This window comes from Sciurus vulgaris, assembly GCF_902686455.1.
Source record: "Sciurus vulgaris genome assembly, chromosome: 16".
Classification (NCBI taxonomy): domain Eukaryota; kingdom Metazoa; phylum Chordata; class Mammalia; order Rodentia; family Sciuridae; genus Sciurus; species Sciurus vulgaris.
In genome coordinates, this window is record NC_136477.1 from 23,263,152 (window position 1) to 23,288,050 (window position 24,899).

At 47.4% G+C, this 24,899-nt stretch overlaps 1 protein-coding gene across 4 annotated transcripts in view; it reads left to right on the top strand.

Annotated features, from left to right (window-relative positions):
• Nucleotides 1–24,899, top strand: part of CCDC13 (coiled-coil domain containing 13) — a 55,993-nt gene that overhangs the window by 12,770 nt on the left and 18,324 nt on the right. For 3 of the 4 annotated variants that reach the window (XM_079114154.1, XM_079114155.1, XM_079114156.1), the window contains exons 2-12: nt 3,434–3,659; nt 5,473–5,621; nt 10,058–10,200; nt 11,896–11,985; nt 15,787–15,903; nt 17,096–17,200; nt 19,336–19,497; nt 20,181–20,357; nt 21,828–22,034; nt 23,889–24,028; nt 24,571–24,654. In XM_079114154.1, coding sequence (XP_078970280.1) covers nt 3,439–3,659; nt 5,473–5,621; nt 10,058–10,200; nt 11,896–11,985; nt 15,787–15,903; nt 17,096–17,200; nt 19,336–19,497; nt 20,181–20,357; nt 21,828–22,034; nt 23,889–24,028; nt 24,571–24,654 — 1,595 coding nt within the window. In that variant the 5' untranslated portion in view covers nt 3,434–3,438. The remainder of the gene's footprint in view (nt 1–3,433; nt 3,660–5,472; nt 5,622–10,057; nt 10,201–11,895; nt 11,986–15,786; nt 15,904–17,095; nt 17,201–19,335; nt 19,498–20,180; nt 20,358–21,827; nt 22,035–23,888; nt 24,029–24,570; nt 24,655–24,899) is intronic. The other variant, XM_079114157.1, reaches the window with a different exon arrangement.

Consider the following 24,899-nt stretch of genomic DNA (forward strand, 5'->3'; position numbering starts at 1 on the left):
AGCTCAGAGCTGCAAGTAGGGTGAGGAGGAGGGGTCAGTGAGGACATAGGAGCTAGTTCAGGCTGAGGACAGAATCATCGATGTGGGCTCACTAAATATTCATTCCATGCATGCCATATACCAGATCCTGATAGAGGCACAGAGGATATGGCAGTGAGCAAGGCACAGTGCTGGCCAGGATGAAGCTGGTGGGTTGGGAGAGAGGCAGTCAACAAACAAATATATTTATATAAATATATAATGCATCAGGTGAAACTGAAGTGCTGTGGGGGAAGATAAAACAGGAAGGGGTATGCAGAATGAGGGCAGGGTTGCTTTCTCCAGTAGGATGTCAGATGGGCCTCCGACAAGGTGACATCTGAGAGGAAGTAGTGAGCTGGATGTCTGAGAGAGGAGCATTCCAGGGACAGGAGGGCCCTGAGGTGGTTGTAGGCCACCTAATGAGAATGGGGAGGGGGTGGAGATATGGGGACAGATCTGGTGATATTTATGGAGAATTAAGATCTATGACTATTGGATGACGCATGCTTTTTTGTCCATTTTCTGTTGCTAATAACACAATGCTACAGACTGGATGAATTATAAAGAAAAGAAATTGGCTTTGGCTTACAATGCTGGAAGTCTAAGGTTGAGGGACTGCATTTAGTGATGACCTTCTTCTCTTTCTCCTTCTCTGGTGGGGTCTTGGTCTATTGCCCAGGCTGCCCTCAGACTCACTAATCTTCCCACCTCAGCCTCCTGAGTAGCTGGGGTATTAGAATAGCAGGTGCACTCCATTGTACCTGGCTCTGCTGATAACTTTCTCACTGTCAGAATCTGAGTTGGTGTGGGCATCACATGGCAAGAGACAGGGAGTATGTGTGTACATGTGTCTCTTTGGTCTCTCTCCCTCTTCTTATAAAGCCACCAGAATTCAGTCAGGGGGGCTCTACCCTAATGGCCTCATCAAATCCTAATCAATTCCTAGAGGTCCCACCTGTAAACACCACAGTCAGATTTTAAGTTTCTACGCTCTTAGTACCTCACAATGAAGATTACATTTCAGCATGAATTTCAGGGTGACAAACTATATTCAAACCATAGCAGGTTGTGTGATGTGTCTTGAGGTTGTTTTAAGACAGGGATGCTTAATACTCTCTATGCATTTAAATCGTGTGACAGCCGGTTATGGTGATACACATCTGTAATCCCAGCGACTAGGGAGGCTAAGGCAAGAGGATTGAAAGTTTAAGGCCAGCCTCAGCAATTTAGTGAGACTCTGTCTCAAAATAAATATATCAAAAGAGCTGGGGTTGTAGCTCAGTGGTAGAGCACTCTTGGGTCCAATTTCTCACACTAGAAAAAAAATCATGTGACAATATTAAGAGTTCTCGGGTTTGTACTCTATTATTCCTTGTGAAGTTCAAACAGACAAAACATCAAGAATGTATAAGGAACTCTGACTACTCAGTTATAAAACAACATAATTTTAAAATGAGCAAAAATGAATAAACAATCACAAAAGTAAACACATGAAAAGATGTTCAACATAACTAGTCAGCAAAGAAATGCAAATTAAAACCACATTGAGATACCATTACATACCAACTAGGAACAGAGAACCTGACCACACAAAGTGTTGACAAGAATGTGGAACAACTGGGGCTCTCCTACTCTGCTGGTGGGAATGTAAAAGGGCACAATCACTCTGGAAAACAGGTTAGCAGTTTTTCAGAAAGTTAAAAATATAACTGGCATTTTCACTTTTAGGTATTTACCCAAGGGAAATAGAAACATATGTTCACACGAATACTTTCTTCTTTGGAATGTTCATAATATCTCAATCTGGAAATAACTCGGGTGTCCAAGGACAGTTGAAAGAATGAGCAAACTGTGGTTTATCTGTACAGTGTAATACTAATCAGCAATAAAGATGAACAAACTAATGATACACACAGCAATGTGGATAAATTTCAAAAAGGTAGTGTTGGGTGCACACATATACAAAGACACAAAAAACTGCTATATGACAACAGTTATGTGAAATTTTCGAAGAGGCAAAACTGTAGTACACAAAAACAGACCAGGATTTGCTTGGGATTGGAACTGGCAGGAACACTGGCTGCAAAGGGGCACAAAGGAACCTTTAGGGGGAATGAGAATATTCTTTCATTGTGGGGGTGGTGGTTTACACAGTATATATATTTTTCAAAACTCATTTGTACACACAAAGGTATGTTTTATGTTTTATTGTTTGTAAATTATACTTCAGTAGAGCTGATTTAAAAAAAAAAACAGACAAAATTGATCTTTAGTAGCAAAGCTGAGAGTAGTAGTTGTATCAGGAGATGATTGACGGGAGGAGGGACTGGAAATGCCCTATGCCTAGATTTGAGTGGCAAAGGGTTGAAGGGGGAGCATTTCCTTTGTCCTCTGAAGGTTTACTGAAATAAACTGACAAGAGAAAGATTAAACAGGAGAAAAAGGTATGCAGATTTATTCAACATACACAGGAAATTCCAGGAGAGTGACTGCTTGCTAACCTAGTCAGGTTTACCTGCATAGACCTTTCTTCCTAGGGCAGAAGGAATGGAGGAATGTAGGATTTTTAGGGAAGATGAATGGACCCAGAAGACAAATTATGTTGTAGATGATTCTCTTTGGAATTGAAATGAGTCTGAGACAGACAATATCTTGCAACAAAGTCGTACTTTGAGATAATGACATTTCAGGAAGGGATGGAAGGCAGTTATAGTCTCTTTGGTAGACTGTGTCTCAAGGTGAATAAGGTCTCATGTCAGCAAAAGCCCTTTCCTGTGCCTGTGGGGGAGAAGGAGGACCAAGAGATGGTGGGGCGGGGGATGGAACAGGCCTGAAAGATCTTGATTCTGAAACATTTTCTTCAACTCATCATGTTCAAAACACCACAGGTGGGGGTTTCATTTTCTAAGCCCCAGCAGTGGGTCACCACAGAAGTATATACCTGGGGAAAGATTCGCTGGACCATGTACTCAGGCTTTATGCACTTTACTGTATGTGAATTATACCTCAATTTTAAAAGAAAAAGAGTAATGATGCCAAGCCTCATTCCTAGACATTGGGATTTAGTTGACCTGGGTAAGGTTCCAAGCATTCTTCTATTTTAGAAGCTCTTAGGAGATTCTAATGTTCAGCCAGAGTTGAGAGCCACCAACTTAAGGGACAGACATCTTATCTACATAATGGGGAGCATCCTGATGCCATGTGCAATCTGGTGGCATCTCCAGGGCTGGGGGAGGAGGCTCAGCTTATCGTTGACTTTCAGGTGATTTGAAGTGAGAATGGGGCTCCTGAGTATTTGCATGGACACACATGCAAGCTCAACAGTGAACTCCAGGGTTGGGGCTGCAGACAGAGGTGACTATGTGCTGTGTACTCAGTGGAGTTTGTTTTAGGCTTCTTTTCTGACTCCTAGGCAAGATGGCAGCCGACGAAGCCTCACAGGACACTTTGAGGCTCCAGTTCAAGGCGATGCAGGAGCTGCAGCACAGAAGGTTACAGCAGCAGATGGAGAAAAAGAGGGAAAAGGAAAAGGAAAAGGAAAGCAGAGATGATGATCAAAAAGAGTCTGTGGAGATCTCTGGTGGCCTCAGCTTTCTCCACACAGAGGAGCAAAACTTGAAAAACATCTTTGAGCAGAGGTAAATGCAAGTTTGACCTCTCCAGGAACATTGCATAAGGTAGGGATGATGGGGGAGAAACAGATGCAGATGTAGTTACACCATCAGCTCAGCCTGACCCAGTGTGGCCTCATAGAAAAGTGGTTTTGGCACAGAGGTTTTTATTGAAGACTGTTGCATCTGATAAAGCTGTGCTCCTGTGAACATAAAGTAGATATGAAGTATATTTAAAAATCATTTTACAGTCAAAGCGAACATGTTTAAACTCTTTAAAGGTATGGTTTATATGTTGGATTTTCCTTTGCAGTCTTTCATGAAAACCATGTGTGTCTGTAAGAACCAGTTGGCTGACTGATGGTTTTAGATGATTGTTGCTCCAAATCCCATCTGGGACCATTCTGCTCTTCAGTTCATTCTGCTCTTCCAGTTTTCCTTTCCTCCCATATAGCAATGCATAAACACACCCTGTTCTAAAGACATTTTTGGTGGATTCCTGGCTTTTTTTATAGTTGGTAGAAGAGTTGAAAGCAGTCCAGAATCTCCTCAGTATGTTTTACATTCCACAGTGTTACACAGATGCATGTGGATCTATATGGCTATTAGAAGCAGGAGACTGCACTGATACAAAATCTTCTGCTAGTATTTTACCATGAAAAGCACAAGCATTGCTGAGCTGTCTCTGCTTCTGATTTTGCCTGGAGTCTATTTTCTCCATCTTCAAATTCTACTTTTTTATGATTTCTCATTTTTTAAAGAATTACCTACTTAAAAATGCCAATTGGAAAAAAACGAATTGTCAATAATTGGGAAAAAATATAGCTCCTAAATATAAGCTCTAAGTTAACCCCAGACCTATTTCCAAATGATCTATCCCCATATCAGAAGAACTGGAATTACTGGAGACTAGAACGCTTTGTAAAATAATAATGGCAGCAGGAATAATAACAACAACTGCCACCTAATAATTACTGTAACCTACAAATATTTAAGTTGTCAAAAACTGTCTCTAGGGAGTCTGTTCTCTGCCTAGCAGATGAGATCACAGATTTCTTAGTGGTTTAGAATTCTGAAAGGAACCTCCTTGGACAACCTGGAATATACAGAATCAACTACCTGTTTTAATTTTCTGTCAAATTTGCCTGAAATATGGAAACCTAGCCTCAATCTAAGATTAGAAAATTCTTATTTGGTCTTCGTTTGTGTGTGTGTGTGTGTGTGTGTGTGTGTGTGTGTGTGTTGCAAAAGCAATATCAAAACTTGTGCAACACAGCTAAAGAAATGGAAAGAAAATTATAGCCTTAATTATGCCTGCATTTGACAAGTTTTAATATAGCTTCTGTGGTCCATTCAAAATTCAATAAATAATTTTTTAAAGTTTCAAATATATGATGGTGTTTGCTAATTTTTAAAATATTGATTTCTAATTTTAGTCAACTGCCATTAGGGAAAATGATGTCTATGATGTCTTTATTTGGAATTTATTAAGATTGCCTTACAGCCTACAATCCATTTTTATGCACGTCCCATGGATGCTTAAAAGGTGGGTAAATTTCCTGACTCAGATTTTATATCGCTGTCTTGAAGCCAACTAATAAACAACATTTTTCAAACCTTCCTTCTCCTTTCACCCATGTGGGAAATACCTGCTTAATGACTCAAACCTGAGAACAGTGGGTTAAAATCTGCTCAATTCTTCCATTAATTTATTTCCTATTTTGTGCAAACCAGTTCTTATCACCACCTAGTACACAAGTACCACAAGCCTGGGCAGGAAAAACCTGGTCCCTGCCCACCGGTCCCTAGGGAGGAGCAGTAATTCCTCCTTTGTTCACAGGGTGCTTGAAGATGAGATCCAACAACTTCGGGAGGAGCTCAGAGAAACGGTGGATGAGAATGGGCGATTGTATAAATTGCTGAAGGAAAGGGACTTTGAAATCAAGCACCTCAAAAAGAAAATGGAAGAGGACAGATTTGCCTTCACAGGTAGCTCCACCACTGTGGCAACAGTCCTGCCCTGAAGTCCTGGGGAGTTAGCCCACCTGCCATATTGGTTCCAGAGGGCAGGTGCCCAAGAGATAGTGCCAGGGATCAGTTGTGGTCACATTTGAAGAGATGCATTCTGGAAGGGAGGGAGAGGGTAGAGGAAGAGAGCAGCCAGGAAGGCCTGAATGCCAAGGAACAGTGGTGACAGCAAAGGCAGCAGGCAAGCATCCAGGCAGTGTTGATGACCTGCCAGGGTCTCTATCATGTTCACAACATGTTTGGGATCTGTTTCTCTTTGGTGCTCTAACTCAGAGATCATGTCAAAGATGTTAAAAAAAAAAAAAGGCCCAGTAGAGGCAGGCCTTAACTCTACAGCTTCTGCCTTGCTCCCAGGAAGGACATTCATCATTCTAGGAGAAGTTCCTGGGACCCAGCCACTCTCAGCAGAGTCTAGGCTGGACCTTGGCTCAGTTGGTGGAGACATTGGCCCTATAGGTCTGGTGAGAGCCTTGTAGGGCTAGGGATGACCTTGACCCTGTGAGTGTGAGCAGGACATTGGGCCTATGGTTATAAATTTGACCTTAGCCCTGCAGATTGGGTGGGGGCCCTGGCCTTCTTTGTGTTCTGTCATGTGTATACCCACTGAACATTTCCCACCAGGCTAATAAGCCAGAAAGTAGGTATTAGTAACCATAAAGAGCAACAGGGCTGACCCAGCACCTGCCAATGTCACATCCTGCTTTTGAAAATAAATGTTCAGAACAAAGATCCAATCAGTCAGTGCAGAATTAAAAAGCAAGAGGAATTTGCTGTCCTAAAAGCCCTGGTACTCTAATGCACCTCCCATTCTTTGGCCTCTTTTGTCTAAAACAAAAACCCCCGAAGACAAAGCTTTGGGTTGTAAGGATATACACAACCTGGCTTCAGACTCAACTGCTCCAGGGGCAGCTTATACTTTAACAAGGCTGTAGAGAAACTGACGGGCTCCAGGGGGCGCAGGAGATCCATCTTCACCCCAGCAGACCCTGGAGGCAGACCTGGGCTGCTCCCTCCTCCTGGCTTTGTCCATTGTTCTTCGCCACAAAGCCGCCTTGGCCAACTTACAGACTCCTTTATGACCTGGTCAGGATAACAGGGACTGCTTAAATCTAGAGAGAGGTCTGACTAGTTCAGTTCATGTTTTGAAACCGAGCCACAAGTGACAGGCTATGGACCGCTCATGGACTGTTTTCCTTTGACTGCATTTTCAGTGATTGCTTTAGTATTACAAAATACGTTCTTACTTTTTTAGAGTCTACATAGAATTAGTATTTTACCACGTCAGGTGGAATGTGGAAGTGTCACCACATAGGTCCCTCTACCCTCCCGCTTACAGATTGCAGCCTTTATATGTATTACACCTACAAGTATCGGTAATTCCGTCACTGTTATAACTTTGGTTTGCAAACATTATAAGTTTTAAAAACGTACAGAGACAAAATTAGTCTATTGTAGTTACCCAGCTACTAGCATTTCTGTTTGTCCACTCCCCGCCACCCCCATTTATCAGCAAAGGTACAGCTCCAGGAGTGGGACTGGCCTGGAGATAGGATTGGGAGACAATAGGGAAAAAAAGATGATTTCATTCACTCTGGGCTCTCCTTCCTGCTCTTTGGACTAAAGAGGGCTTCCCTTGAATCTTTCTGGTGGCTAGTTCTGGAATTTGTGCTGCCTGAGTCCTGGGAAAGAAATCATAATCCAAGAAACTCCCTGATAGATCATTTGTGCTTCTAGATCTGGTTTCCTTCCCCAGTATACTTTGCTGCCTTTTACTTACAGAGCCCTTAGATAGCTGCTTCACACATTCTATCCAGGGTTTTTAGTTGTATTCAATGAGAAAAGCAGAGTGTGCTGACTCCATCTCCACCAAAACCAGAAACCACGTTACAATGGTGTTTCTTAAACTGCTAGTGTTGATGATTTTCCCAGTGACCCTTGAATATCCCACCCTGTCCATAACCTGTTAAAGGAGCCAGGAAGCCAGTGTGCCCTCTTGATGCTCAACAGTTCCTGTCTCCCTCCAAATACTCCAGGGCTCCAGGTCTGTTCTGAGCCCTTTCTCCTGGTGTGTGCTTCTTTCCAGCAGATATGAGGTTCTGAGGGCAGCTGTTCCTACCTACCCACAGCAGGCCTGGACTGCAGTGATTTGAAAACACCAAGTGCTACTATTTGCTTTCCATTGGTTGTTACCTTCTATCTTGTTCTGCAGCACATCATGGTCTTGTTAAAAAGCAGAATGAAGAAGGCATCTGCCAGGCACCCATTGCTGCAGTTTCAAAAGCATTCAGGGACCTGCCATTGCACAGGTAGAGGAACTGTACTCCAGAGAAGGCAAGGGCTGCCAAGGCTACCCAGGCAGTCAGTAGCCAATCTAGGCTAGCTCTCACTGCTTGCCTTCTGAGTAGCTCCCACAACATGCACCTCCAACCACTTCCCTTGCCCACTGCAAGAGGCCCTCCAGCTGCCACGGCCTACTTTATGTTCCTCAGAGTCTCCATGCACACCCCCATCTCCAAGCCTGTGCACTTGACGTTTTCTTTGCTTAGAACACTCTTCCTAGTTGAGAACCTGCTTCCTCTTGGCTTGATTCCTTACTTCATCCATTCAGGTCTCTTCACGTCTTACCTTATCCTGGCTGCTCCATATAAAATAGCACCACCCCATCATTAACATTCCTTGCTCAGCCTCTCTCTATTTCATAACACTTATTCCTCCCAGATCTTCTAATACTTATTTGTTTGATGTTTTATTATCTGTCTTCTCTACAGATAATTCACTATAATGTAAATCCCATGGGTCTCTTTTATTCACCACTGAATCCCTGAAAGGTTCATGTACTTGGTAGAAACTACTAAATATTTGCTGAGTAAATGTATGAATTTGTATTGATTAGATGGTGCCAGAAATTTCTGCATAAGAAACAACTGCATAATCTCAGCATCACTTGGCAATAATAATTTATTTAGCTCAAACATCTGGGAGTTAATTGGAGATCAAGCTTGGCTACAGTGGCTCAGCTTTGTTCCATGTGAGCTAGACCAAGCTTGGCTACAAAGGCTCAGCTTTGTTCCACGTGTCCCTCTTCCTCCTGGGACTGACCAGTTGGCCTGGATCTGTTCTTGTGGAGATGGCATACGTGAACAGAGCAAGCTTAGCTACAAGCGAGCTCTCCAAGCCTTTGCCCACACCTCAGCTGCTGGCATCCCATTGGCCACAGCCCAGAACCAGGCAGACATAGGAGGGTCGAGGACACAGAAAAATTGCATAACATAGAGGGTGGATTACAACCAGGGATGGTGTAAAGAACTGGAGCAATAAAACTGTCTCCCACAGAACTAAAACTTTCTTTTTTTAATGTTTTGTTTAATTTGTTCTAATTAGTTACACATGACAGTAGAATGTATTTTAACACATTATACATAAATGGAGTATAACTTCTCATTCTTCTGGTTGTACATGATGTAGAGTTACACAGGTTGTGTAGCAATCACATATGCACATGGGGTGATAATCTCTAATTCATTCTGCTATCATTCCTACCACCACACTCCCTCCCCTCCTTTCACTCACCTCTGTCTTATCCAAAGTATCTCAATTCTCCCCGACTCCCTTATTGTGAATTAGCATCCACATATCAGAGAAAAACTTTTGGCCTTTTATTCTTTGGGATTGGCTTACTTCACTTAACGTAATATTCTCCAGTTCCATCCATTTACCTGCAAATGCCATATTTTCACTCTTCTTTAAGGCTGAGTGATATTCTATTATGTATATAAACCACAATTTCTTTATCCATTCATCTGTGGAAGGGCACCTAGGTTGGTTCCATAGTTTAGCTATTGTGACTTGAGCTGCTATAAACATTGATATGACTGTGTCACTGTAGTATACTGATTTTAGGTCCTTTGGGTATAAATCTAGGAGTGGGATTACTGGGTCAAATGGTAGTTCCATTCCAAGTTTTCTGAGGACTCTCCATACTGCTTTCCATAGTGGTTGCACCAATTTGCAGTCCCACCAGCAAAGTATGAGTGAACCTTTTTCCCCACGTCCTTGCCAACTTTTATTGTTGCTTGTATTCTTGATCTTTGCCATTCTGACTAGCATAAGATGGAATCTCAGTGTAGTAAAACTCTCTTTCTGATCTTATAATTTTCCTAGAACAATAAACCTGTGTCCCACAGAGGAAAGACTGTGGACTGAGAAAGACTGAATATCTAAATGACTGCATTTCCTAGGGCTCTTTGGCACGTGGTAATTCTCCAAGGCCTCTGCCCTTTGTGACCATTCATTCCTAGCACTTTGGTTTTTAAAATCCTGGTGCTATTGGTAGTGTGGCATGAGCTTGATATGCAGACCTGTGTTTTTAATTGACCTCACCATTTCTTTCATTTTAGGGAGTGTCGGTGTAGCTGGAGATGTAGTCGCCACCAAAATTGTGGAACTGTCCAAAAAGAATCGGGCACTGATGGCAGAGTCAGAGGGTGGGAAGATGAAAATGAAGCAGCTGGCCAATCGGATCCAGGAGCTGGAGCAGGAAGTGAGGGACCTCAGTCATTCTTCCTTTGGGGGGTGGGTACTCCTAGCACCCTGGTCTATTGCTCTAGAGATAGAACTAGTTAGATGCTTTGGGTTCTTCTGAGGGGCTTGTAATTGCAGTGAGTTCCTCAGTAATTGTCACATCCAGAGAGGGAAAAATGTGTCAGAAAGCAAGGGGACACAGACCATTGAGAGGAAGCCTGGCAGAGTGGCAAAGGGCATAGGCCTGGAGCCTGACTGGGTGTAGATCTCAACTCCAGCACTGATAGATTTATGACTGCAAGCAAGTCATAAACTTTCAGTGTCTCAGTGTTCTCCATCTGTCACATGGCAGCATTAATTGTACCCACTCTAAGGCTTTATGAGAATTAAATGATTTAACATTATAAAATACTTAGAACACTGCCTGGCACCTAGTAAGCACTAGATAAACATTTGCTAAATAAATTCACAGATACCCTTGCTCATCAGAAGCCAGAGCCAGAGACCTTCCATCAGTAGATCTTGCTGATGTCCCTCTTCCTCTTTGTAGCCTCCTGCCCTCCCACAGATGATCACAAACCCCTTTGGTCAATCAAGGGCACAGCCCAAATGGCCCATGGTCCCTTAGGATTTAAGATGGATCCAGAGGCTAGAGAAATACTTCACAACTTCTCCCAGTGTAGCTGGGAAAGCTGAGGCTGCCAGAGGTTGAGAGGCCTTCTCAGGCCATACCACACATGGTAGTATTAGGCTGTATGCAGTTCTGGGGCCCTCCAGAATCTATGTCAATCATGACACTTGGCCTTGAATAAGAGCTCCTTTTTTCTATGATGTATTTTTTAAGAACCATGTAAGATTCTCTGCTAGGCCCTAGAAGAGACTGTAGGGAAGGATGGTTCCTGGCCTCCTAGAAAACAGATCAACACAGATTTGTGCATAATTGTAAATACACCATGGCAGAGGTAAAGGAGAGCAACAAGTTGACAGGGAGTAATGGCCATGGCAAGGAGACGGTGATGGCCTGGACCGTAGCTACTTAGAGAAATCACGGAGTCTACATGAGAAGGTACCAGACTCAGAGTGGTGGGGAGGAGTCTCCAGGTAGGGCTCAGCAGGCACAAAGGCCCTGAGCAAAAAGAAGACCTGAAAGGAGACCAGTATGCTCAAGAGCAGGCCCAAGATGAGGTCAGAGAGGTAGGAGGGAGGGTCATGCCTCTCAGTGTCAGATAGGGTATGGTCTTTGTGCAAAGAACAATCAAGTAATAATTAAAGAGTCAGTTGCTTGGATGTCTGCAGCAGTCTCGCCATGAGGCCATGAGCCAGTGTGGCAGGCATCTCTGTATCTCTGCTTCTGTTATCTCATCTGAAACCTGAAGTCCATAATTCCTTTGTTCTCCACTCCTTGGCTCTAGATAGAACTCCAGGAGACAGATTATGACTACAGCATTATTATTTATTAAGTTATTAGTGAATCCTTAAACTATTCTTACAGTTCATCTGGGGAGTGGGGCAGGCAATCTTAAACCCTCTCCCATCGCAGAGCAGTTAGTAAAGGAGAATTCTTCCATTAATGATCCTAAAGTGAACTGAAAGAACAAACCACTAAGATAGGTAACCACACACCCAATAGCACCAGAGCACTTCAGCACTCAGAGCAATTGCACTGAGCTATGCAATTGTGGAGCAGAATTAAATATTAGGTTTGCTTTTTCAGCTGCAGACAGCCCTGTCCAGGCTGCCAGCCAAGGGGTCCACCGATGCAGGAGCCAAGCCACTGAGGGCCCAGCTGGGAGACAAAACTTTGGTATGAATTCTCTTCTGTACAGGGAAGTGCATGAGATGGCCATCACCCGGGGCCTCCCCTCCTCCACCAGAGCAGAGTCTAGGTGCTTCTGCCAGGGCCCACCCACACCTGTTGCTGAGGCAGGGGCTCATTGTCTACTACTGCAGCCTCAGAGCTGCTGTCGGGAGCCATAGGCAGTGGATGGCCTGAGGTCAGGATACCCTAGCTGCTCACCCAAGGGCAGATCCAGCTCTGATTCACTCCTCAGAGAGGATGGGTGGGAGAGGACTCAGGCCCCTGGACCCCTAGAACCTCAGCACCAGGAAGGAAGGCCTGGACTAACTGGCCTCTGCTCTCAGTCCAGTCATCACCTTTATAGCCTTCTCACTAGTGAGATCCAACTCTACCTTGCCCCAGGGACATGGAATTCACCACTGCCCAGTGGGCTCCTTTTCTTTATGGGGCAATTCATATTGTGAGGAGTATTGCTTTGGCAGAGCTCCAAATCTACAGGGTAAGAGTGACTTTGGGGAGTGGGGACTTGTTCCCCAGATCCTATTTTTACTAAACCAGCACACAGTCCATGAAAGCCAGGAGGCGGGGATTGTAGCTACATAAAAGGAAGCCAATCCAGTGGGTTGCCAGGGGCGGGTAGCCCAAGCCAGACTATAAACAGCATCAGTCTCAAGAACATCCCAGGAGGAGCTGGCTGTGGTGGTACATGCCTGTAATCCCAGCTACTCAGGAGGCTGAAGCAGGCGAACATAAGTATAAGACTAGCCTCTACAACTTAGTGAAACCCTCAGCCACTTAGCAAGACCCTCCCTCAAAATATAAAATATAAAGAACTGGGGGTGTAGTTCAGTGCTAAAATGCCCTGGATTCAATCATCTGTACCAAAAACAAAAACATAATATCCCAGGAACACTTGCCAGGGTTTTCTTGGGAATCCAGGTCAATTGGTGACAGGGAGCTGAGTCCAGAACTCCCTGTTCGGTGCTCCCTTTCCTGCCCCATCTGCCCTGTTGCAGGATCAGTTTACCTCAGTCCTGTCTTGAGGACTCAGTCCCCCTATGTGAAGTGGGGTGCATGTCCCCTTGAGGCTAGCCTTGTATAAACCTGTCTCATTGCTGGGGAGGCAGAAGTGAGGCTCTGCCCTTGGCAGGGACTGGACTGAGTGTTCTTCCAGTTCTTTCCTGACTCTAAGGGACACTGCTAATCTGCCCCTGGTTTATCCAGAACATTGAGCACCTCCATGTTCCCAGGAGAGCAGCCCTGGATGAGAAACTATTCAGTCACCTGTTGAGCCTGGTGGGATTTTCTGAGCCCTGCAGCACAGGAATCAAAACAGGGCCTCTGTCCCCAGAGGCGTCCAAGAGGGGAGAGAAGTATCCATGTGAAAGAAGGACATAGACAGGGCCCTCAGAGACAGTCCCAGGGCTCTGTGTTCACAAGGGGAGTGCACCCTTCATGAGAAGTAGCTAGAAGAGAGATGAGAAGGGCCTTCTTGAACTTGATTTTTGTGGTGAATGGGAAGGGCCTTCCAGGAGCACAGTACAAGCCAGAGCCCAGGCTGGGAAGCACTCAGCCTTCCCATTCCATTTGCTTACCTGGGTGTCAGCTGGATAGCCTTTGGGCTGCAGCCCAGAGCCCACAGCAGGGAAAAGGAACATGAGCCAAAAAGAAGCTGGGGTGGAGTCACAGATGGAGGGGGTCCTCGGAAGGTAGCTGGAGCAGGAATTTCTACTCAGTTCTGTGGCCTTGGGCAGGTGGGGAAGTTTCTGACAGAAGAGTGTGTGGGGGGATGCAAGCCTCAGTGAATCCACACTATGTGTTTTCCCTGTCGTCTTATGATCAGAGTGAGAAAGAAAGCTTTGGTCCCCTTCATTAAACTGTTGGAGTGGCCCAGGCTGTCACATTCTGGCCCCGCCTCTAAAGTACATTCCTGAGTGGAGTTGACCGCCCTCTGCTCTGCGTGGGGCTGCATGAGGCTGAGGCATGAGCAGCCTTGGCATTGTTTGTTCTCCCAGATTGCATTTCAGTTATTCCCTTAAAGGAAATAGCCCAGGATGACTGCAGATGTGCAGGTCCCCTCCCCCAAAGCCTATAGAATTTCACTCTAGGCAGAAAGAGATCCAAAATGACTTTGAGGCAGGGTGGGCCCAGTTGCCCAAAGGGACTGGGCCCTGGCCTCAGTCCACTTTGACAGTTGTCCATAAGAGCTGAGAAAGCCCCCCCTTGCATTGCCCTCTGTCAGAATCTGACGTTGATAGTACCCTTTACTCGAGTTATCCCATCAACCCTTGCAGGTATCCAGAAATGAATATCATATGCCCCTACTTTACAGGTGAGCACACGAGGCTGAGAGAGCATCATTAACCAGGATCCAGATCCATCTCCAACTAAGTGCTAGTTCCATGCTCTAAGAAGACCAGAGGCTGCAGAGTCATAGCAGCCCCAGGAGAAGCCCCTGTATTCCCTCAGCTCTCAGCATCAGGGCTGCCAGGACCACTGGGGCTCATGGCATGAAGATCTGACAGGCAGAAGCAAGTGTTGCTTCCCAGCCCAGGACAGATTCAAAGCCACACATTTAATAGGCGAGGAGACAGGCACCCAATAGCAATGAGAGGGAATGGCAGGCAGCCAGACATGCAAAGGACACAGAAAAAATGTGTTTTTTTACAAAAGGATATACTTGTATTTCATGTTTCCCATTCGCAAATTTTGTTCACACTGGTTATTCATTTTAGCCAGATGGTGGTGCTGTGAGAAAGCAGGACACCCATCCATAGATGGTAAACAGTACCATCAGGGTTTCTGGACCACGTGTCCATGTAATTTCTTTGACTGCTGGTTTTCAGTCAAACTGTTCAGAGCCTCTAGGGTCCACGCAACTTCCCATACTGTCTTTCATAATGGCACTCACAGGAGATTTTGTTTGTACCTGCCGAAGAAAGATTAGAAAGCTGCTGTACCCTCACCCTGCTTCCCAGAAGTTCAGCCCCCTGAGTTTGTTGGCGCAGGAACAGAGGGGCCCAGCACCATTGCCTGGTGATACTCAGGCAACCAACCAATGTAACTGCTGCCATGCTGGCCAGCGGAACAGCAGCAGCTGTGTAAATTGGGAAGATCGTCTAGGGCAGGGGCAGGACCAGGGTTCTAGTCCTACTTATTTCACCCCCTAGCCAGCTGTGTGCCCAAGGGCAAGTTACTTTCCCTTCTCTGGATTTGATTTTCATCATTTATGGAAGGAGTTTGAATGGGCTGATTTTGGAGGCCTCAGCAACGTCTATATAAGACAGAAAGGTGGCCAGCACATTTGAGAAAAATTTGTAGCCAAATATTGCAACATTTGCATCAAGCATTATTTTTTAGAAAAGGAAAAAGACATCACTAAGCGACCCAACAGTCAGTTTCCATGGTTGCTGCAGCTTTTTAAGTCTCAGAGATGGAGTGTTTAGGGGTGAAACCTGGTCCTTTCTTCTGTTCAGTGAGCACACTGCCAGAAGAGGGAGCCCAAACCCTCAGCTGTTAGAGACAAGGCCCAGACTGATCAGTCTGATTCTGGGAGAGGAACACCCTGAGTTAGGAAGGTCATGGCCCTCCTGCCAAGTTGGAGTGGCTTCTGTGAATGAACAAGTTCCCTCCCTCTTCAAAGTGCAGATGGACTAGCTGTGATGCCGTCTCTGAGCACAGCAGAGTCCATGCCAGGAAGTACCAAGAAGTAGCCCGGTGCCTGGGGCAGCCTTGGGTAAATAGGGGCTGTTTGCTATCACAACCCAGGGAACAAGTGACTATTTTCTTCCTCTTCTTGCCAACCAGCCAGAGACCCCAGAGGTGAAGGCCCTGAAGGACAGGCTGGCGACCATGAGCCTGAAGATGAGTGATCTGCGCAACCAGGTCCAGTCTGTGAAGCAGGAGCTCCGGATAACCCAGAAGGTCTTTCAGAGCCTGGGTTCAGCTTGGGACTTACTGAGGACTGGGGCTGGCCTTGGGAAGGTCATAGCTGGCACATGCATCCTTGGTTCTGGAGCAGGGAGTGCCCTGCCAGTGAACATCCTGCTTGCTCTGGGTCAGCTTCCAGATCTGGTACCTTCTTTCCAGGGTTCCTTGGTACAGTCCCATCTGGTGGACAAGGCCACCAGCTGCCTGAGGGTCATTCCTTTGTGGTGCCTGCCCAGCTCTGGTCTAAGGAGGATAACTCTGTCCACCCAGGGGGACTCCTTTAAGCCTTCCCTACATTCCCCACACCCTAATGGATCCTAGGTGTCTACTTAATAAGCCACCATTTACTCAAAATTCTGCCAAGACCTTTTTCCTGCTCTCTTCTATCTGTAATATTAGAAAATGAATAGGTGGTTTGTGTATTAAAGGCCCCTTTCAAATGAAAACACTCAGACTTGGGGCACAGGTCCTAAGGGCCCAGCTGGTTCATTGTTTATTTTTATTTATATAGTGAATTCTCTGGCATTTGTCTTCCCTGCTGGAACCTCTTAGACCAGCCAAGATTTCCAAAACAGCATTCTATTGTGGAAACAAGTGCCAAGGACTTGGTAAAGTGGTGCACAGAATGGGATTTCCTGATGGGCTTCAGAGGGCTCAGGTCGCAAGCTGGAGTGTGTGCCTGGACACTGCACTTCAGTAGCCACAGAGTTGGGCCCCTCTTAAAGCACAGCATCCTCAAGTGCCACTCCAGCACTCCTCCTTGCTGCACTCAGATGGCTGCTGGTCAGTGGCTTTTCATGGAGGCCAAGACCCTGTGGCAATGTACTTCCTGTAGCCATCCAGACTTCTTTCAGTTCTAGTTGACAGGTGAATGGGTTAAGGAAGCAGGTGTTGGTCAGCTTTGTGGTCCTCTCATCACAGAATGTGTCACAAGCAAGGGGACTGACTGGCCATTGATAGCAGCTCCTGACGATGGCTCCTCTAAGCATCATGAAGAAACTCTGGCAATGATGGATCTGCCTCTTTCTTGGGAGAGTTGACTGAGGAATGTGGCAAACCAGCCTTTAGGGCTGTGCCCTGAGGTGGTGGGGGAGGTGTGTGGTGAGGGTCTCCTGGGAGCTTTTGAAGATGAAGCCGTGTCTGGGGGGACCCTCTTGGCCACTCTGAACTTGCTTCCTCATTACAGGTTTTGGCCAGTGAGGTTGGGGAAGATGTGAACATCCAGCAGCTCCTGTCCTCTCCTGGGACCTGGAGGGGAAGGGCTCAACAAATTCTTGTTCTGCAGAGCAAGGTGAGCATGTCATCACCCCAATCCTGGCCCTGAACAGAGGGTTTAAAATGCCCAGAGATCTGTGCTAGAGACGCGAGCACTCAGAGCCCCGAAGGCCCTCCCGTCCTGCAGAGCACACTCTCGGGCCAGTGTCTTACATCCTCCACTCAGCCTGATTTTAATTTGTTATTTAATGAACAAGCACTTACATAACACCACATGCCAGGCACTGGCGCTTAGTGAATGCCGATGCCTTTGGTTTGACTTCTTTTTCTCCAGGCATATTTTTTCCTGGTTCACATAAGTTTGCGTGACTGTTGTAATTGTAGGCTTTTTCCAGTTTCGTCCAGATGCTTGTTGTCTTTTGAAAGTTTTCATTACCCAATAAAAACTTTGCCTTGTCTCCTTCTTTGTTTTCTAAATATTTTGGAGCAGACTGAAGGAGGCTGAGAGCAGGGACTCCAGACCTGAACGGCTTGGATTCCAGCCCCGCTCTCCACTCACCAGCTGGGTGACCTCATGCAAATCCTTCCTTCGTGTGCCTCAGTTCCTCATCTGTGCATTGAGGATAATAACTGCACCTACCTGAGTTGCTGGGATGAGTGAATGAGTCCATGATACCAGAGTACTAGGCATAGTGCCTGGCCCAGAGAAAGCCCTGGACAAAGATGAGCAGTACTGATTTTCCCTTTTTACCCTTAAACTGAGAAACACATGAGAAGGTGTGTGATTTCCACTGTTTGCCAAGCACATCACTTTCATTCCCAGCAACATCAGGTTCATGACTGTTGGCTTTTATTCTCGGGGTCTACTGTGGGATCCTTGAAGTCAACATGAAGGTGAAAAAAAAAAAAAAATGAAGAAGAAGAAAAGAGAAAAGAACAAAACTCTAGTGCTGATCAGTGCAAGGCCTTGGGATTCAAGAGTCTGAGTTTGAATCTGGCCTCTGTCACTGCTCTACTAGTCTGTGACCTCAGGCAAATCACTTCTTTTCTGTGTCTTAATTATCCCACTTGCAAAATGAAGTTAATAATACTGTCCTTGTAGGGTGTCATGGAGTTAAATGAAATGATATTTGTAAAGCACTGGGCACAGTGCCTGCCCACCATCAGCACTCAACAAATTAGTTATTATTGTTATCAGTAGTATATTAAATAAGCTAACTGGAGCTACCATATAGTGCCACATGAGGGCACTAATTTGTGCTCTAAAAGCAACGCTCCTGCCCTTCACCAGTGATCCTAGTGACTCTTGCTTCCTTTCCTGGCTTGTGGTTTACCAACTTCCTTCCATCATTTGGTTGCACTGACATGGAAACCAGTACAAGGGTACTAGGAGTTCTTTGCTTAAACCCCATTGTGATAAAGTTGTCATTCTGTGAGATGACATCTACCTGCTACCTGTGAGAGCCCGTGTGTGCTGAGCTCGGTGTTGAGGGCTTCACCTAGGCCATCTTGGGGTTTCTCCAAGTTGTCTAATCAATCACCCATAGCCTATGTTTAAGTTGAAGATTCCCAGACCCTTGCCCTGGAACTCTGATTCGTGGGTCTGGAGTGGTCCCCAAGATTTGTCCTTCCAAGAAGAATCTTGGAGAATTCCCAGATTCAGGCAAGTTTGAGATACTGAATCCTCACAATGACATTATGCAGGGTGTACCCTTAGGCCTGTTCTACAGACAAGGGCACTGGGATGCAGAGAAGTTAAGTAACCTGTACTTAAGGAACACCCCAGTAAGGATCTGAGCCAGGCTCTTCACTTCCAAACCCTGCCGCCCTCTGCTGTTGCTCCTGCCAGCGGTCTACCCTCTCCTGGGGAGCACATCCACTCCATCTTCAGTGGGCTGTCTGTCAGGCTTCTTCCTTGTACTGAGGCTTGCCTTGTCCCTCCAGATCGTTGGGGTCATACATCTGCTTCTTTCCCTCAAACAGCCCCTCAGAAGTGGGGTGATTTTCTCACCTTGAAGTATGTCTTTTCTAAGCTAAACCTCTTGAGTGTCTTCCTGTTTCGCCCAAGATAACAACTCAGATCTTTCTACTCAGGATCATCTGGGGCTCCCACAGGCATCTGGAATGGTGCTTCCACCTTCAGGACCCATTGTACCTCATAGTGCTAGTCTGACTGCAGACACATGATAGAACAAGTTTTCCCACCCTCAGGTTCGAGAGCTTGAGAAGCAGTTGGGACAGGCCGGGAGTAGGTCTGCTGGAACAGCCAGTGATGAGCTATCTATCTACCCAAACCCAAAGAAACTGTCGGCACAGGAGAAAAACCTTCTGAGGATCCGCAACCTGGAAAGGGAAAAACAGGAAGGCTGGGAGGTAACACATGCCCAGTAAGGAGGTGGGGTGGACTTGTGAAAGATCATCAGAGTCCTGTGAGGGCCTGGGCATTCCCCATAGGCCGGAGATGTCTGAGGCCTTGGGTCACCTCTCTGTATGTTCCTCACTTCCTATACACCCAGATTTAGCTGCTGATTGGGGCTTCACCCAGGGCCTATTCAATGAACTTTGGGCAACCCTGATTGTAAAAGGGAGTGGGGAGGAGGGTCATAGCTCCAAAAGTGAGATAAGGTTAGATGGGTCTTAAAGGAGGAGAGAGAGTTCCAGGCTAATAAAAGAGATGGGCAAATTGGAATCAGCAGCAGAGGCTGCAGCTCACTGGTCAGACTGGGGATGTTGAAAATCTAACTCTATCAGGTTTAAGCAACAAAGGAAAATTATTGGCCCATGTAAATGACTAATCTAGAATTGGCCTAGCTTCAGATATGGATGGATCCAGGGATTTTGGATCTTGTCTTAGTATACTCTCTCCTGGGTTGACCTCACTTGCTCCCATGGGAATCCCTGGTAGTCCAGGCATCTCTACTCCAACCCAGCCCACACAGACAAAGGGCCTATCTTTCCCAACCTAACACCTGCCTCCCCAGTGAGTGGGAGCCAGGGACCAGATGTGCCAAGGACCCACCCAGACTTGCTGCCCTGTCTTTGCTTTCTAATTACAGAAACTTGCTGGGGAGCGGGATACCCTCCAAAAGGAGCTGGAAGAGCTGAGAAAGAAGTCTGAGGGTGTGAAGTCTCGAAACAAGGTGCTATCGAGTGAAGTGAAGACCCTCAGAAGCCAGATGGGGACCCTGGTGGAGAAGGGCAGACATGATGATGAGCTCATTGATGCCCTCATGGTATGGCCCAGTCACTCCGCAGTGCAAGAGCCAGGGCCTGGCTCCCAAAGGATGAGCCACCAGCCTCCCAGACACCCGAGACCCAGCCCCAGCAGCCTGAGTGAGCCTCCCTCCCTCAAAGGGCCACCTGCAGTTCCTAGAGGCATCGTGCCCAGATGGGCCGCAGCACCAAGGCCTTGCCCGGGACAGGAGCAGCTCAGAGGAGCTGCCTGAGGCATGAAGAGGGCTGGGATGGCAGTACGCAGCTCAGACCCTTGGCTCTACAGACCCTAAAGGATAAAGAAATGGATGGGGGGCAGAAGGAAGAGATGGGCTCATACCCTGGGTTATTTTCCATCAAGGAATTAAGCTGAGGGGCCCATGCAGATCCTCACCTGTGTGATGCCATGGAACCCTCCCCTCTGGGCACTTGATAATGGGTAATCCTAGAGTCGTGTAGTGTAATCCCCTTCCACGGATGGGGAAACCAAGACTCAGCGAGGTCATATCACTCATCCAAGAATGCACAGTTCAGCTCAAACCAGGTTTATCTGACTACAGAACTGTCCTTGATTAGCAAGGCTACACTGCTTTCCTGATCCTACAACCTGGGCTTTTCTCTCTGGGACCTGAAGGACCCTTAGAGTTTGATGTCTGAATTCTAAATGATGCCCACTCACCTCAGGGGTGTTATGCCTGGCTTACCTGGGGAGCTGATGCTGACTCAGGGGCCATCATACAAGGGACTGTTGAACAGAAAGATAGGCCCGCCTCTGTCCGTACCTTGCTGTGTGTCCTGAGGCCCAGGGCATCCCCTTTCTGAGTCTCAGCAACCAGTTTTTAAAATAAGGTACAGGGCTGGATGTCCACTGAAGTCCATGCATGCCACCATCCTTTGTCACTGAAGATGACATAACAAGAGCTATAAATCACTTTTCTCCACTCACTGGCATTGTGTCCTTGGGGACAACAGCCCCCGATCTCTTCCAAATCATTGACATTGTCCTTCCTGTTGGCTCACAGGCAGGAGGCTTCTGCCCCCATCCCAGTTTCCTTGGGGGCATTTTAAGGGTGGGGCTTCAGCTAGGTGCTAAGAATCCCTGAGAGAGTCTAGGTCCTACCTCCAAAGGTGCTTTCCCAACCCAGTGGGATCAGGCTTTCTTTTACCCAAATATTTTCCCTACTAGCTGAGGAGCCACCATCTGAATGACTTTCAGTTGTTCTCAAGAGCTCTTTTGATGTCTTTCTCATCTTAGGGAGAAGGAATTTAAGGACAGAGAAGGGCACCTGTCTGTTTTGAGCCCCACTGAGGGAAGGCAAGGAATGTGTTCCTGCTTCTCAGTGGGACAGTTAGTGTCCTACCATTAGGTTCCCAGTGGCTAGGAGAAGGGGTGGGTTGCTCCGGGCAGGGAAACAATCTCCCCTTATCCTTCCCTGCCCAGAGTAGCCTCCACTGACCCCCATCTGCCCTCCTGCTTACCCACCGGCCAGGACCAACTGAAGCAGCTACAGGAGATTTTGGGCAGTCTGAATCTACAGGAGGAAAAGATGCGCACATCCCAGCACCAACTGGACCAGAAGCTCAACAGCGAGGCCCAACAGAGCAGCAGCCTTGTGGCCCAGCTGCAGGCCATGGTGGCCGAGCGTGAGGCCAAGGTGCGGCAGCTGGAATTGGAGATCGGGCAACTTGGTGTGCAGGTGAGTAGGGTGCTGGCATCACCCCAGCATCCACTTCCCAGCCCTGGTAAGTCCACCCAGAATCTGGAGGAATCTCGGCTCCTTCCATTTCTTTCCACTTGCCTTAGCCAAGCCACACCACATCCCTCCTGGTGCTACTTTGGCCACCTACTTCCATCTGGTTCCCTGTCTCATTCCACGCAGAAACCTGGTTGTGTGCTTGTTCTGCCATGGCTTCCCATCCGCCTCAGCTTTACCCTGTCCTAAAGGATCCAGGCTCCCAGCGGCTTATCCACCACCTAACTCCTCTCATGGCCCTGCTTTCTCCTCACTCCAGGACTGTGCCCGGCTGGAAGCACACTCCTACTTCCTCAGCTGCCTCTGTCTGGCCAGCTGCCCCTCAGCTATCAGGTCTTGCCTAGTCATGAGCTCCTCCAGGAAGTGCCAGCCCCCCAGACTGTTGCGTGGCCCTCCCAGGCACTCTCCTAACTGCCAGCCCTAAGCTAAACCTTTTCCCTCTGAACTCCCCTCGAGGGGGCACAGCCCAGGGTACCGTGGTGCCTACCCCTGGACCAAGCACACCATGCGTGCTCCTAAGGGCACAGCTGGGCTGCTAGGAGTCTGGCACCCCCAGCTTGAGGGCTTCTTCCTTTGGTGCTAATGCTGTGGGGAGGGAAATCGGTGGCCTCTGGGGAGAAAGATTTCTGTGACAGGCACGCAGATCCCCCAGTGACAAAGGAGCCTTACAGCTTCTGGCCCACTAAAAGGTTGACTGGCATAGCCAAAGGTATGTCGCAGAGCAGCCCTGTCTTTATTTCCAGGGACCCATGGTCCAGTCAGAGGTATGAGAGCTCCAGAGGCCCTTGGCCCAGCCTCAGGCTGCTGCCTGCTGACCAGCCTGGTTTGTCCTATAGCAGTCCATCCCCACTGCCACAATAGCCTGAGACTACAGGACTGGCCGTGGTAGAGAATGCTGAGGCCCTCAGGCCTGAGAGAGAGCCTGGAGCAAGAGAAAGGCTGGGAACAAAGTTTGTGGCAGGGAGGGGGCCCATTGCCTTGTAGTCCTCACCCCATTTTCCATCCCCAGCTTACTAGGGAGGGACGTCTGAGGGGCATGTGGAAACGATCCAGAATCCTCACCTCACTGCTCTCCTTGCTTCAGCATACAAGAGAGGACAGATCCTACCTCAGATGTCACCAGCCAGTTGGGGACCAAGCATTACCCACAGACAAGATGGCACATGTTGCAATTTTCTCACGACTGGGAGTGGGGTCATGCCAGGTTGTTAGGAGCTCACACCACCTGTCCGCTCCTTAATGGCGACCTGACCTCCTGTGGAGGGGCCTCTAATGTTCTTTCTTCAGCTTGGCCCTTCCAGGTATCCAGGAAAGGAAGGGGTGGTGTGAGGGGAGGGAACCTAGAAACCCAGTCTCCACCCAAGGCTTCTAGTCCTTGCTGAGGCCCTGCCAAACTTTCTGGCTCCAGGTGTCTGGAAGGTCCAAGTGTTCTGTCAAAGGGGGCTGGCCTCAAGTCATACCTGGCATTTATGTGTAGCTGCCCTGAGAAGGGGGCCTGCTTGCAGACATCAATCTTCAACCTGCCCCAAGTACAAGGTTGCACACCTCCCTTTGGTACAGCTTCCTGGCCTAGCTACCATGCTAATACCATGTAGCTCCCTTTCTGAAGAGAGGCATTATTAGACATCATTATCATGCAAGTAGTGTCTTCACCACACAGGCCTAGCTTTTCACTTTTGAAAAGAAGCCTCTTTCACTTCCCCTGAAAGCCCCGAAATGGAGCCAAGAACCCCTCATGCCTTTTCCAGGCCACTGTGCCAAAGCCCTGGGCATTGAACTCACATCTGTCCTCTACAGTATCTTCAGAATAAAGGAGTGGGTGAGGAGTCCAGCGGGCCTGAGGTCCACCCAGTCCACAACAGGCTCCTAGAGGACCAAGGTCTGGCCAAGTCTCCAGCCTCAGCAAGCAATCACGTCAGCAGGCTGGGATCTTCTCGGTAAGAAAAAAATATAAGAGAGGGGTTGGAGAGCAAATTATTAATTATTCAGAGGAAAGGTTGCTTCCTGCTGCCCCTGATGGGAACCACAGGAATGATTTCAAGATGATCAGGCTGTTGTTCTTCTAATACGTGGGCCTCTCCAAGAACATATGCTCTGCATCTGCAGGAACAAGCCAATTAGGTCCAGGTTTATTACCCTAAGAGCATGCTGGTTAGTGGTTGCAGCTCTCTGTAATGGCCTCTCTGATCTGGCCTCAGAATGCATCTGCTTCTAGGACCCACAAACAGACTTGCAATGGATTGCTCAAGGCTCTGATATCACCAGGTTCTGTTTCATTTTGAGCAAGCAAGAATTCTGGAAAGAAGAGCAGCATATCTACAGGGCCACCCTGCCAGGGCTGCTGCAAGGCCCACACTGGTCACCTCCACAGGCTTCCTGGATCCCTGCTAGCCTTCATTCTACCTCACACACAGAGGTGAGGCCCAGCCATGCCCAGCCTGCCTTTCCCTGCTGATAGGTCCCTTCTGCCTTTGCACAGCTCTGTGAGCAGCCTGGGCCACACGCTGGTGGAATCTGCTCTCACCAGGCCTTCCCTGTCCAGTCCCCACAGGACCTTATCCAGGTATGAGCCCATTAAAAGGAGGGGAAACTAAGGCCAGGCAAAATCTAGGGGGTCTTCCTAGATTAAGTAAGGATGTGGAGGATCAAGGAAGTTTATACCAGTCCCAGTTGGTAGAGAGTGCAGCTTCAGAACTGGAACCTTGGCCTCTGGTTGCCGGGCTGTGTTCCTTACTGCAGGAGCAATCTCTCTGGGCCTGGTTTCCAGTACCTTCCCTGGCCTTCTCTTCCTCATGGAGAATCAGTCCC